The following is a 12,220-nucleotide window of genomic DNA, read 5'->3' as shown; positions in this document are numbered from 1 at the left end:
CATTTCTGTACGGTGACTACTAAATGTTAAGTTGCCACTGTCCATTTTAATAGATATTTCTTGCAATAGTTTGGAACTCAGCCGACTTCCTTGCATCCATTATGCTCTGTTGGATAGTGATAAAAACAACAACATTATTCTATCTCTACCGCTCATTATACCTTATTCATAACTCTCCAATATCACTTCTAGAACTGGAGGCAGTTAGCAGGGATTGGTTGTTTGGTAAGTGTTTGGTATATAATGATTGCTTGAGAAACGATTCACTGTTGGTAGCAATTAAATGGTTGAAAAATGATTGAAAATGGTTGAAATTGAATGATTAGATAATTGACAGGTGAATGATTGGTGGAGGAATGACGGCATGAGGACTAATTGGATAAGTAAGGATATATGTTAGCTGTCCATCCTATTTGAAGAAAAGCAAAATACTATGAAAACTGGACATCTGGAGAAGAGTGAAACTGGACTGGAAATGTTTACTCTGCTTCTTTCTCTCTAGATGCTGCCAAACCCGCTGAGTTTCACCAGTATTCTCTGTGCTGATCCACCCTACCTTATGGGCTGGGTATTGGCAGGGAGGCAGGACTTCAGATAAAGTCATGAAATTCCACAGTTGCCTTTTCCACTGACCAAAACTCCTGACCACATACCCTACCAACTTACTCGTCTCCTGGTCTCATCCCTTCTTCTTCTTTGGATAAGGATTCTGTCCCAACATTGGCCAGCACTTCAAAAGATACTGTTGGAATCATCGAGCTGCCAGGCAATCATAACACTGGATGTTGAGATACCCACCCCACACTGGTACCAATAGCCAATTGATAACTTAAAAAGCATCCAATAGCTATGGGGCAACTGGCTGAGTGGGGGCAATTTTTCAATAAGCTTTTCAATGTCAGAATGAGAAAGACTAAAAACATTTGGCCCACATTTCAGGATCTATGCAATCTCAGACTGCAGAGAAAGGAAGTGAGCAAAAATAACTTGCTTTCTGTTTGATTTACAAATATAACTTTTATTTTTATCCCTGCAAGCTGTACTTTGAAGTTCCCTATTCTGGAGTAGGTTTGCCTTCAAATTGCAGCCAGCAGTGGAGGTTGGAGTCTGACTGCACAGGATTCCCTACTCTCTGACATATCTTTTCACTGTGTGGTATATAGTATAGCAGTTATGTCAGTGGACTGTGAACTTAGAGGCCTAGTCAATACTCTGTGTTTTTATTTCAAAATCCACTGGAGCAATGCAAAAAATTAATTTTAGTCAAGAAGTCTGGAATGTTAAACTCATTTCCATAATGATAACCATGAAAATATCACTGATTGTATAAAATTCCTATCTGCTTCATTAATGTCCTTTATGAAACTCCATACACTTATTAACCTTTAGCTGCCCTCCGATATGGCCAAGAACAAAACTCTCATTTCAAGTGAAAAAGCAACAAGTGCTGGCATTGATAGTGATGCCCACATCCCACGAATGAATAAAATATTTGTGCTAAAGCAGAGAGTGCTGGAAAAATTCAGCAGGTCGAGCAGCATGCGTGCAGAGAAAGCTGAGTTCAAGGTCCTGTGACCCATCTCAGAACAGATATATATATATACCATTTTCTGCTGACCTGAATAGTAATGAGCATAGGAGGCCAGCCTCTGTTTAAACATAGTCATCCGTGATTTCTGTGAGCTCTTGATTCCTGAACAACATCATATATATCTTTAGTCACAAAATCCTTTAGCAGAGTATTCCTCATAGGTTGAGCACAGATTTATTTTTAACAAGTAATTTTGAACAAGAGGGTTACTTTTTGTACCTTTTAAATGCCTAAATCTACCCCTTTCTCTTTTGCTGACCTACCTTTTGCATATGAAGACAGTTGGGTATATCCCTGTAGGTATCAACTGAAAGTCCCCTTCAACTTGTTACAATGTGGTGATAGTGCATGGATTGAATTATTCCTGCTGTACCCCTTCACCTTCCCAGGGTAATGTTCATCTGCCCTTGTGCCATTCCTTTCTGAAAGATGAACGAATATAGTTATGTCTAGATCCTGTGAAGTCCATGATGTGTTAAGATTTCAGATGGGATATTTCTCAAATAGTTGTGCTCCAAGGTGAGGAAGAGGAACCTGGCTCCCCTTTGTATTCAGCCCCTTTCTCAGTTAATCAGAATAATATTTATGTAAAAATCAACCTCTCCCTGTTACATACCTTTTTCCAAATGTATTTCAGTTTTAAAAGGAGCCAAATTAATATTTCTTTCTTGAGTTGAATAAAAAATGAGTTTATTTGTCATCAAATATGAGAAGAGACATAAAATATCATGCACACACACAGATTAAAAATGTGAATGAAGGATTAACAGTTTAATGGATATATGAATTGGTGTCTTGGTTCCATGAACAGTAGATGGTGAAACATTGCAGCCCTTGGATTCTGTCGGTAAGAGTCATGTTGTGCTAAAGCAGTTGATTTCATGTTTCTTGAATGTGCAGTTAACTGACAGGATCTTATCCAAATTACTTTTTGATGATTTGGAGATGCTGGTGTTGGACTGGGGTGTACAAAGTTAAAAATCACACTACACCAATTTATAGCCCGACAGGTTTAATTGGAACCACCTGATGAAGGAGCAGCACTCCAAAAGCTAGTGCTTCCAATTAAACTTGTTGGTCTATAACCTGGTGTTGTGTGATTTTGCTTGACTTCCGCCATTCAGAGGTGTGTCTAATGGTTGTCCTTAAGTTGTGAGCTTCTAGCACATAATTCCACACGAGCACACCAGCTCAGTAACACACACAGACCAGTTTGGTTTCAATCACTTTCTTTTGTGCATTTCTGGAAGAGTATATAATTATCAGCAGATAGTTTTCTTCTGTGAAAGGTTTATAAAAATCTGTCTGGTTCACACATATCCTGTAAGGAAGGAAATCAGTCGCCCTTACCGGGTTTGGTCCACATGTGACTCCAGACCCATGTGATGTTGTTAACTCTTAACTGCCCTTTGAATATTTAGGGATGGGCAATGAATGCTGGCCAAGCCAGCATTGTCCACATCCCATGAATGAGCAAAGTCCTGATGGCACCCTCAGGTATGACATTCCATGCCTCCCATTCGGGCATTCCTTATAGTCGCCGAAATTATATCAATAGACCCTGTTGACTGTAAAGTCGCTGATAATCCAGACTGCAAGCATCCGGAATTCCCTACATCTGGCAACTGATTCAAAAAGAGGAATTCTGAATCCTTGGGATCTGAATAACATTGATTTTACTGTTATTAGAAGGGAATAATGCTTCAGATGCTTTAATAAAGCTGAATTAGAACTTGTCCAATTGATAAAAATAGAATCGCTTGTCACAGTCAGAATATTGGTATTTATGAGCAGTGCTGGCCTCTTGTTTTTGAGACACACATTCATCTTGTGGCAGCAATGATTTAAGCTTGCCCAGTTGGTTTCTCACGTAGCCAGCAGGTGCATAGCACTGGTGCATGGGGAGATTACAAAGGTATCCTCCTTTAAAAAAGCATTTGAAATTAAATTTTCATATGTCCATTGGTAACCTGGGGTTATGATCCATTTTTCTGACAATATTTGTTGTGAGGTATATCATAGTCATAAACGCAAACAATGTCTTTCTACTCGAATAGCATCATGGAGCTAATACTGAGGCAATATTCTCAGGGATTATTGGTTCCAGTCAGTGTTATGGTCAGGTACAATTATCTGACTTGTCCAATTTCATGTTTGTTCTTTCTCTTTTGTTTTCTCTCATGTCAGGCTTGTGATGGTGTAACTGAGTGATAGTGAACTTTTACATCTTTATCTATTTTTATTTCAATTCATTTTCCACTATTAACAAGTAAAGATGTAGTCCACTGAGTTCGGTTCTCATTCAAATTGTCATAATTCAAAGATAAGACCAGACAATGAGAGTTATTCACTTACAGCTGTAGTGCTTCCCCTAGCTTATAACAAATCCTTTGTTTATTGGTCATCTACCTACATCTCCTTTGAAGAAGGATCATCAGATTTCAATGATTTCATTCTTTTCCTGTCTCTAACTGGAGGGGTTGTAAACAGTTAAGCTGCAATATTCCAACCTTGCTATGTGAAGTCAGTCTGTATGGCTGAATGATTATATCAGACAGAATTTTCATCTACTTTGTCATTTGGGTAGTTTACTTTGGTTTCTTCTTGTTTAAACAGTAACCTGTGAAGTCTGTTCTTCTCCTTCTGACAGAACCTTCTGCTTTTCGCCACACCAATGTCATTATATTTGGGAGTCTGGCTCTTCTTCTCATCATTCTCCTGATAGTGGTGCTGAGCCTGAGAAAGTGCATGGGAACACGGAAGCAAGGTAAATTCCCGCAAACAATTTCTGGTCTTGTACTCTGACCAGAATGTTAGACATATTTCCAAACCTCAAGATTGACTGTTACATCTTGTTTCTAAGATTTAATCATTTGGGTTTATTTGTAGCATTCCACAGTCAACCCTGACTCAGTGTTATCTCCAAGTCAACTAGCACTTTGATTTTAATATCCTATTTGTATTGTTAAATCATATTGTGGTCCTGCCCTCCTTGTCTCCTTAATCTCCTCAAATTGCACATTCCTTCAAGATATCTGTGTCACTCTAATTCAGGCCTCTGTACATTCCCAATTATGGGATGATTCACAATGAGGGAATTCCAGGATTTTTACCAAGCAACATTGGAAGAGCAGCAACATGTTTTCAAGACAGGATAGAGAGTAGCTTGAAGAGAAACTTCTGGCTGGTGGTGTTCTCATGTATGTGCTATCTTGTGCTTCTAGACAGAATTGGTCTTGGGTTTGAAAGGTACTGTCTGAGGTCCTTAGGTAAATTTCTGCAGTGCATCTTGTACATGGTACACACTGCTGCTTTTGAGCTTCAGTGCTGGAAGGAGTGAATGTTTGTGGATGTGGTGCAAATTAAACAGACTGCTTTGTACTGGATGGTGTCAATCTTCTTGAATGTTGTCAGAGGTGCATCTATCCAGGCAATTGGTGAGTATTCCATCACACTCCTAATTTGTGCCTTGTAGATGATGAGTCAGGACGTGTGTCATCATCATATTCCTAGCCTCGAGCATATTCTTGCAGCCGCTGTCTTTACGTAGTCAACCAGTTATTTTTCTGATCAATGGTTAACCCTACCCCCACCCCCCGGCTGTTGATAGTTGGAAATTCAGTGATAGTAGCACCATTGAATGTCAAGAGGTGATGGTTAGATTGTGATGGTCCTTGGTGATGGTCATTGCCTTACCTTTGTGTGGTACAAACATTACTTGCCACTTGTCAATTCAAGTGGATATTGTTCAGGTTGTTGCATTTGAACACGGACTGCTTCAGTGCATGAGGAGTCATGAATGGTGCCGAACATTGTGCACTCAGTGAATATCCCCATTTCTGACCTTTTGATGGAGGAAATGTCATTGATGAAGTAGCTGAAAATGGATGGGTTCAGGACAGTACTCTTGAGGAACTCCAGAAGAGATGTCCCAGCACTGAGAATGACTGTCCTTCAACAGCCACCATCAACTTCCTGTGTGTCAGGTATGATACCAACCAGTGAAGAGTTTGCATCCAATGTGCACTGGTTATAGTTTTGCTCAGGGTCCTTGAGGTCATATTCTGTCCAATGCAGCCTTGATGTCAAGGGCTATCACTCATCCCTGGAATTCAGCTCATCTGTCCATGTTTGAACCAACATTGTAATGAGGTCAGGAGCTGAGTGTACCTGGCAGAACCCAAATTGAGTGTCACTGAGCAGGTGCTGCTTGATAGCACTGTTGATGACACTTTCCACCACTTTACTGATGATTGAGAGTAGAGGGGTAGTCATTAATTGGGTTGGATTTGTTCTGCATTTTGTGTAGGGAATACCTGGGCAATTATCTTCATTATTGGGTAGACACTAGTGTTGTAACAGTATTGGAAGAGCTTGGCAAGAGGAACAGTAGGTTCTGGAGCATAAGTCTTTAGCATGAGATTAGGTTACCTTCAGTGTGGAAACAGGCCATTTGGCCCAATAAGTCCACACCAACCCTCTGAAGAGTAATCCATCCAGCACCATTCTCCTACATTTACCCATAACTAATGTACCTAACACTATGGGTAATTTAGTATGGTCAATTCACCTAACCTACACATCTTTGTACTGTGGGAGGAAACCCGGAGTACCCAGAGGAAACCCACGCAAACACGGGGAGAATGTGCAAGCTCCACACAGTCGCCCAGGTGGGAATCAAACCTGGATCCCTGGTGTTGTAAGGCAACAGTGCTAACCACTGAACCACTGTGCTGCCCCCAATATTACTGGACTGTTGTTATGTCCAATTGCCTCTGTGGTATCCCGTGCCTCCAACTGTTTCTTGATGTTCCATGGAGTTTCTACTCTGGTTACATCTGGCCTTCACTCCACTGCCTACTGAAGCCTTTTAATGGGCCTCACCTTACCAGTAATGGCTTTCCAATGAGAGACTGACCATAGAGGAAAGTCAAAAAAATCCCTTCAGAGAGTGCAAGATCTTTTGTTGCAAATGTATTAAATATTTGATCATAAGACCCAGTGTTCATTCATGTGCAGGCCCTACTGACAAACCATCTCCCCTCTTAAGCCCAACTTGTGGTAAGTCATCCCTCTGTACCTCATTTATCATCTCTCTCCCTCAGGCAGTTGGCAGTTCGGTGCATTAGTGACCCTATCTAAGTAGCATTGTCAAGCTATCCATGGCTGCTAACAACTGATTGCCTGGCAGCATTCATTCAGAAATGGGATTTCTATCCCTGAGCTCCTTGATTCCATGGAAAGTGAACAGCTCACCAGTTATATAGTTAACAGGCCCAATTGGGCTCACCTCAACTATCCAATTAATGGATGAGACCCTTACTGCCTACATTACAGCTGGTCAATACCTCCCACTGTGGCGCAAGAGTCACACTTTGATTTATAATATTCCTTTAAAGTATTGATATTGATACACATTACATTGTTTTCTGTTGTAGGGTTATATAAGCAGGCCTGTTATTAATTCTTGGGACAAGGGCATCTCTGACATTCTAGTGCAATTGAAGTGATGGTGGTGAGCTGTCATTGTCAACCACTTCAGTCCATGTGGTTTTGGTACCATATGGGCTTAGATTCCCAAACTGACAGCTAGATTCGGGGATAGAAAACATTCCCTGTCTTCTCACGAAAAGACAAAGTGAGAAATCAGTGAAGTACAAGGCATTGAGCCTAACATCAGTCATTGGGAAAATGCTGGAATCTGATTTGTACACAATCTTATTAACACACTTTGTAAAGCATTGCAAGTCCAGCAAATAATGAGAAAGATGAGAACCTGTTGGTCTTTATTCCAAGGGAATTGGAGGGAAGAAATAAAAAAGTCTAGCTAAAAATTTATAGGTTTTTGTGAGAACCCACCTGGAAAACTGTGTGCAGTTTTCAATCCCCACATTTAAGAAAGGACACTCTAATGGAGAGTTAAGTGTGTCCGCAGCTCTTGTTTATCAAGGTGGTAGAGATTCCATGTTTGATAAGTTGCTGTCAATGAAATCATTGCAATTTGCTATAATGTGTCTTGCACACAGTACGATTGTTAGCACTATGCTGACATTAACTCATTTCTTTATATATTATAATGAACATTCAGGAAGAAAGCTAAATGTATTTTAAGACGTGAACTCTTTTTATGAACAGGGTCAGAAAGTCAAAGATCGAAACCCTTGCAACAAGAGAAAAATGTAGAAGATTCATCTCAAATTTATTCAAATATTAATGATGCTCAGCAAATGCAAGGTAACATTTAAACAATAGGAATTCTAGTACTGTGATGAATCATCACAGCGATGCTTCTTCTGTACTGTAGGTTTTAGTTGGAATTAAAGATAAATTCAAGCACAGAAATGTTCTCCATTCATTGGGTCACATCCAAACATCCTCTGGAACACAGTTTTTTTTTAATTAACTGTCCAAATAACTTCTCATATTTGTTGTTGTGTCTTTATAATCTTCATAATTGGGTACTCTCTAAAGCCATGGTTGTAGGCTCCTATGGAATTTAACCCACTCCAGGATTCTGATTAACAGCTTACCTCAACAACATCTAGGAATAAGATAACTGCTGGTGGGAACCTTTGGGAGTAATTTGTTTATTTTTGAGATTGTGTTTTGGGAGAGGGTTTTCTGTCAATCTAATTTAAACTTTCTCCAACAGCATTAGCAAATCTCCCCCATGAGGATGTTAGTCCTTGTCAAACTAAGACGCAGACGGAAGTAAAAACAGAAAGTGTTGGAGACACTCAGTAGATCTGACAGTATCTATGGAGAGAGAAACAGAGTTAATGTTTCAAGTCCAATGATACTTCAAACTGTCTACTGAATTGCCTAATCAGCTACTTTTAGTATTACCCAGATTCTACAATGAAGTTCAAACTATAAACATTGCCCGATGATAGTCTACCCTCGGTTAAATCCCATTCATATTTTGCTGCAGACCCTAAGTAATGGCCTATTGATAACACAAAATACATGGATGCCAGAAATCTTAAATAAAAAAAGTGAAAATGTTTGAGAAGCTCAAAAGGTTTGGCAGTATCTGAGATTCTCTACAGTGTGGAAACAGGCCCTTCAGCCCAACAAGTCCACACTGACCCTTTTTCAGCTCTGAAGAGTAACCCACCCAGACCCATTCCCTCTGAACGATGTACCTAACACTATGGGCGATTTAGCATGGCCAATTCACCTGACCTGCACATCTTTGGATTTGGGGAGGAAACCGGAACACCCGGAGGAAACCCACGCAGACAGTTGCCCGAGGCTGGAATCAAACCTGAGACCCTGCTGCTGTGAGGCAGCAGTGCTAACCACTGAGCCACTGTGCCACCCCATCTGTTAAGAGAGAAACAGTTTCAAGTTCACTGACTCTCTTTTGGCACTTTTTTGGTTTGGTTAATAGCCGTTTTTGATGCGCTGACACTGCCTTGCCTCTATGTGTTTTTTCACTTCCTGAGGCATAAGCTAACAACCTCTAAAGGCCCACACAACATTTGGCACACATGCTCTCACATTCTCAAAACCACTCAAGACAAGTGATTGTGAATGATTCAGAACAACATAAGGGTACTGTTTAGACTTTTTTTCCCTGACACTCTGATTCCATTTGCTGGATGATTCAAATATATCTCAATATCGTAAAAATACCTGAATACAACCACTTTAAAAAATTCAATCAAACTGAAGATGTATTTAGACAAAGCTTATTTTTCAGCAGGTACCGAGTTATCAGGACTTGGAACAAGTAACTTTTCTGACTATGCAACTATTGGTGAAAAGGCAAAAATCGACAGTAAGTAATTGAATCATAATATGTGGCTCTATTTGTTTCAGCATTATTAAAAAGAAAACATCAGATTTTTTTGTATTAAGTCTGTTTCTGGTTAGTACTTTGGGCAGGACATAGTTCAGACTTGCAATGATAAAGACCGAGATATTTTCACACTATTTAGCAATATATGACTTTGTAAAACTGTTGCAATGTAAGCATCTTCAAACCAATTACACAAACTTAGATTCGCTAATATTGATCATTGTGTGTATCATTTGTTTGCCTTAGAAGGTCTGTTAAAGATTATGTAGAATAGTAGTTCAATGAAGATACCTTTTGGACCAACCAGTATATTGATATATGGTTGATTAAAGAAGCAGTTAATGAGTACCATGGGGCAAAGTGGTGTCGTGGTACTGTCACAGTGCCACTGAATCCTGTAACTCCAGGTTAATGTTCTGAGGGCATGAGTTCAATTCCCACCATAGTAAATGGTAATGCTTGAATTTATTTAAAAGTGAGTCTAACAAAGACAATGGCACCACTGGGGCCACTGAATCACTAATGACCTTTAGGATTCCCAGTATTGGGATTGACTCTAAATTTCCCTCTGGGCAATTAAGAAATGCTGGCTTAGTCAGTAATGCCTACATCCTCTGGATTTTTTTTAAATTACCTATAGATTTTAATGACTTGCTCAACATTTCCAAAGAAGGGTGAGAACCTCATTACAATTCCCTCTTCATCTCTCTCAACACTCTCCAGGGATGGAAAGTTTCCCTGAAGAAAGGACAAATAATTTGCAAATGAATGTCAGTGTCAATTATGTGCAGTGTTATATTTCTAAAACATTACATATTATTTGGGACAGGGTTAAGGTAAGTGAGTTAATCCATCTGGGTGAAGCCCAGAAATTCAACTGGATGATGTTATGAACCCAATGACACTTGTCAGCGATCTAACAAACATACACCCAAATTCATATCCTCTTGACTTTTAAAACTGTACTAGCACCCTTCATATGTCTAACCTTTCAAAACCTTTCATAATTTTAAAGACATGCCTTATGTGCCTCCACTTGGTATGGTGGCACAGTGGTTAGCACTGCTGCCTTATAGTGCTAGAGAACCAGGTTCAATTCCCACCTCAGGCAACTCTCTGGGGAGTTTGCACGTTCTCCCAGTGTCTGCATGGGTTTCCTCCGGGTGCTCCAGTTTCCTCCCACAGTCACAAAAATGTGAAGGTTAGGTGAATTGGCCATGCTAAATTGCCTGTAGCATTAGGTGAAGGGGTAAATGTAGTGGAATGGGTCTGGGTGGATTGTTCTTCGGAGGCTCGGTGTGGACTTGTTGGGCTGAAGGGCCTGTTTCCGCACTGTAAGTAATCTAATCTCTCCAGCCAACATTCCTGTTTTAGGGGAAAGCGATGACCTCTTATTTCTAATGTCATCCTTGTAAATCTCATTTCACTCTCCTCAGTGTTTTTATATACAGACAGGATTATGCAAAAGTTCCTCAAGTATGGAGTTCAGTGTAACCTTGTATGATTAGGCTTCAAATACTTAATAGTTCTTTAGGATCTGATCAAAGTGAATATAAGAAGACATGTGCACTTTCATACAAAGCAACTTAACAAAATTTAGATAAATGCAAACTAATGAGTCAGTCTATTAGCTTGAACTAATTCAGACATAATCAACACATGAGCCTCACTGCCCACTGCCATTGGGGACTCCTCAGTGACAGCTGGCATTTGGAGATCTACCTCAGTTTCCATATCACCAAATCTTGAACCCCAGTCCAACAAGAAAACTCACGCTCACATAAACCAGCAGTCTCATGGTGAGAGACCCCTCCCCAAGAGGGACAAGATCCCTGATATTAATGCTATTCTGCTATGGAGTCTATCACTGTTTCAGAGTACTTCCAGCATTTCTGCAGACATTCCATTGTGCATGAAATGAGTTGAATACATCTCCAGGTGGCTTCATATGGTATGCACAAGTGGATGATTCCCACCGACACTCAATGTCAGGTATTTGCCTGCAATCAAAACAGGATATTTTTTGCATAAGGCCTGATTTTCATATATGCTTCCACTTTATTTCAATTGTTCATTGTTATACTCAATTGATACTTCATAATTAACCCTTAATGGTCTGTTTTGACAATATCATTTTTTAGCTCAGCATGGCACACCATTTCAATTCTCCCCACTTAGAAAAGGATGATGCTTCCTTTCTGTAAGACCTCATGAACCATGTTAGCATTGCATTGAGCTTCACTGAGCTGAATTTTACTGTCCTGGACCAGCGTATTTGGGAGGTGTGGCTCATAAAATAACACAGTGGGAGTGGGTAGTGCTTTGGTGTCCACCTTTGATTTTGACAAAATCATAAGTCTTTCATTTACTGCCATCTTCAATTCTTTTTATTGTACCATGGGTATCTATGGTGAGTTTGAGTCAAAAATTAATGTATATTTGGAAATGACAAATTAGTTCCCTAAACTGCTTCTCTCCCATCCCCCAATTACAATTTCTTAACCTACCTTCACCACCTCACTTCTCTTACTACGTAGATTGTTTGGATTTTAGATCTCCAATTATAAATGAAATGAATTCATTCGCACATTCAATATAAAATTTTACAATATTGTGGTGACTTTAAACTAAATCTATAGCATGTTCAGATTCAGCAAATAGAGGTGAAAATTCTTAATTTCTTTTTTATACTGTGCAGGCATAGAAAAAGAAGATATTCATTATGGTTCGATCAATTTTCAAAAAACTGCACCAGGTAATAAAACTTATTTTTTGTTTTCATTTTTACCTTCTTTAAGGTGAGGAACATTGACATTGGAGAGTAA

At 39.6% G+C, this 12,220-nt stretch overlaps 1 protein-coding gene across 2 annotated transcripts in view; it reads left to right on the top strand.

The window, feature by feature from the left end:
• The window catches only part of LOC132823261 (uncharacterized), a 67,445-nt gene that overhangs the window by 48,932 nt on the left and 6,293 nt on the right, over positions 1-12,220 (top strand). Inside the window, exons 12-15 of one of the 2 annotated variants that reach the window (XM_060836913.1) lie at positions 4,242-4,358; positions 7,727-7,825; positions 9,300-9,374; positions 12,094-12,150. In XM_060836913.1, coding sequence (XP_060692896.1) covers positions 4,242-4,358; positions 7,727-7,825; positions 9,300-9,374; positions 12,094-12,150 — 348 coding nt within the window. Of the gene's footprint in view, positions 1-4,241; positions 4,359-7,726; positions 7,826-9,296; positions 9,375-12,093; positions 12,151-12,220 lie in introns of both variants that reach the window. The other variant, XM_060836912.1, reaches the window with a different exon arrangement.

Source organism: Hemiscyllium ocellatum, chromosome 16 (genome assembly GCF_020745735.1).
Source record: "Hemiscyllium ocellatum isolate sHemOce1 chromosome 16, sHemOce1.pat.X.cur, whole genome shotgun sequence".
NCBI classification, from domain to species: Eukaryota; Metazoa; Chordata; class Chondrichthyes; order Orectolobiformes; family Hemiscylliidae; genus Hemiscyllium; species Hemiscyllium ocellatum.
Note: the sequence above shows the minus strand (reverse complement) of the source record. Positions and strands in the feature narration are given on the sequence as shown.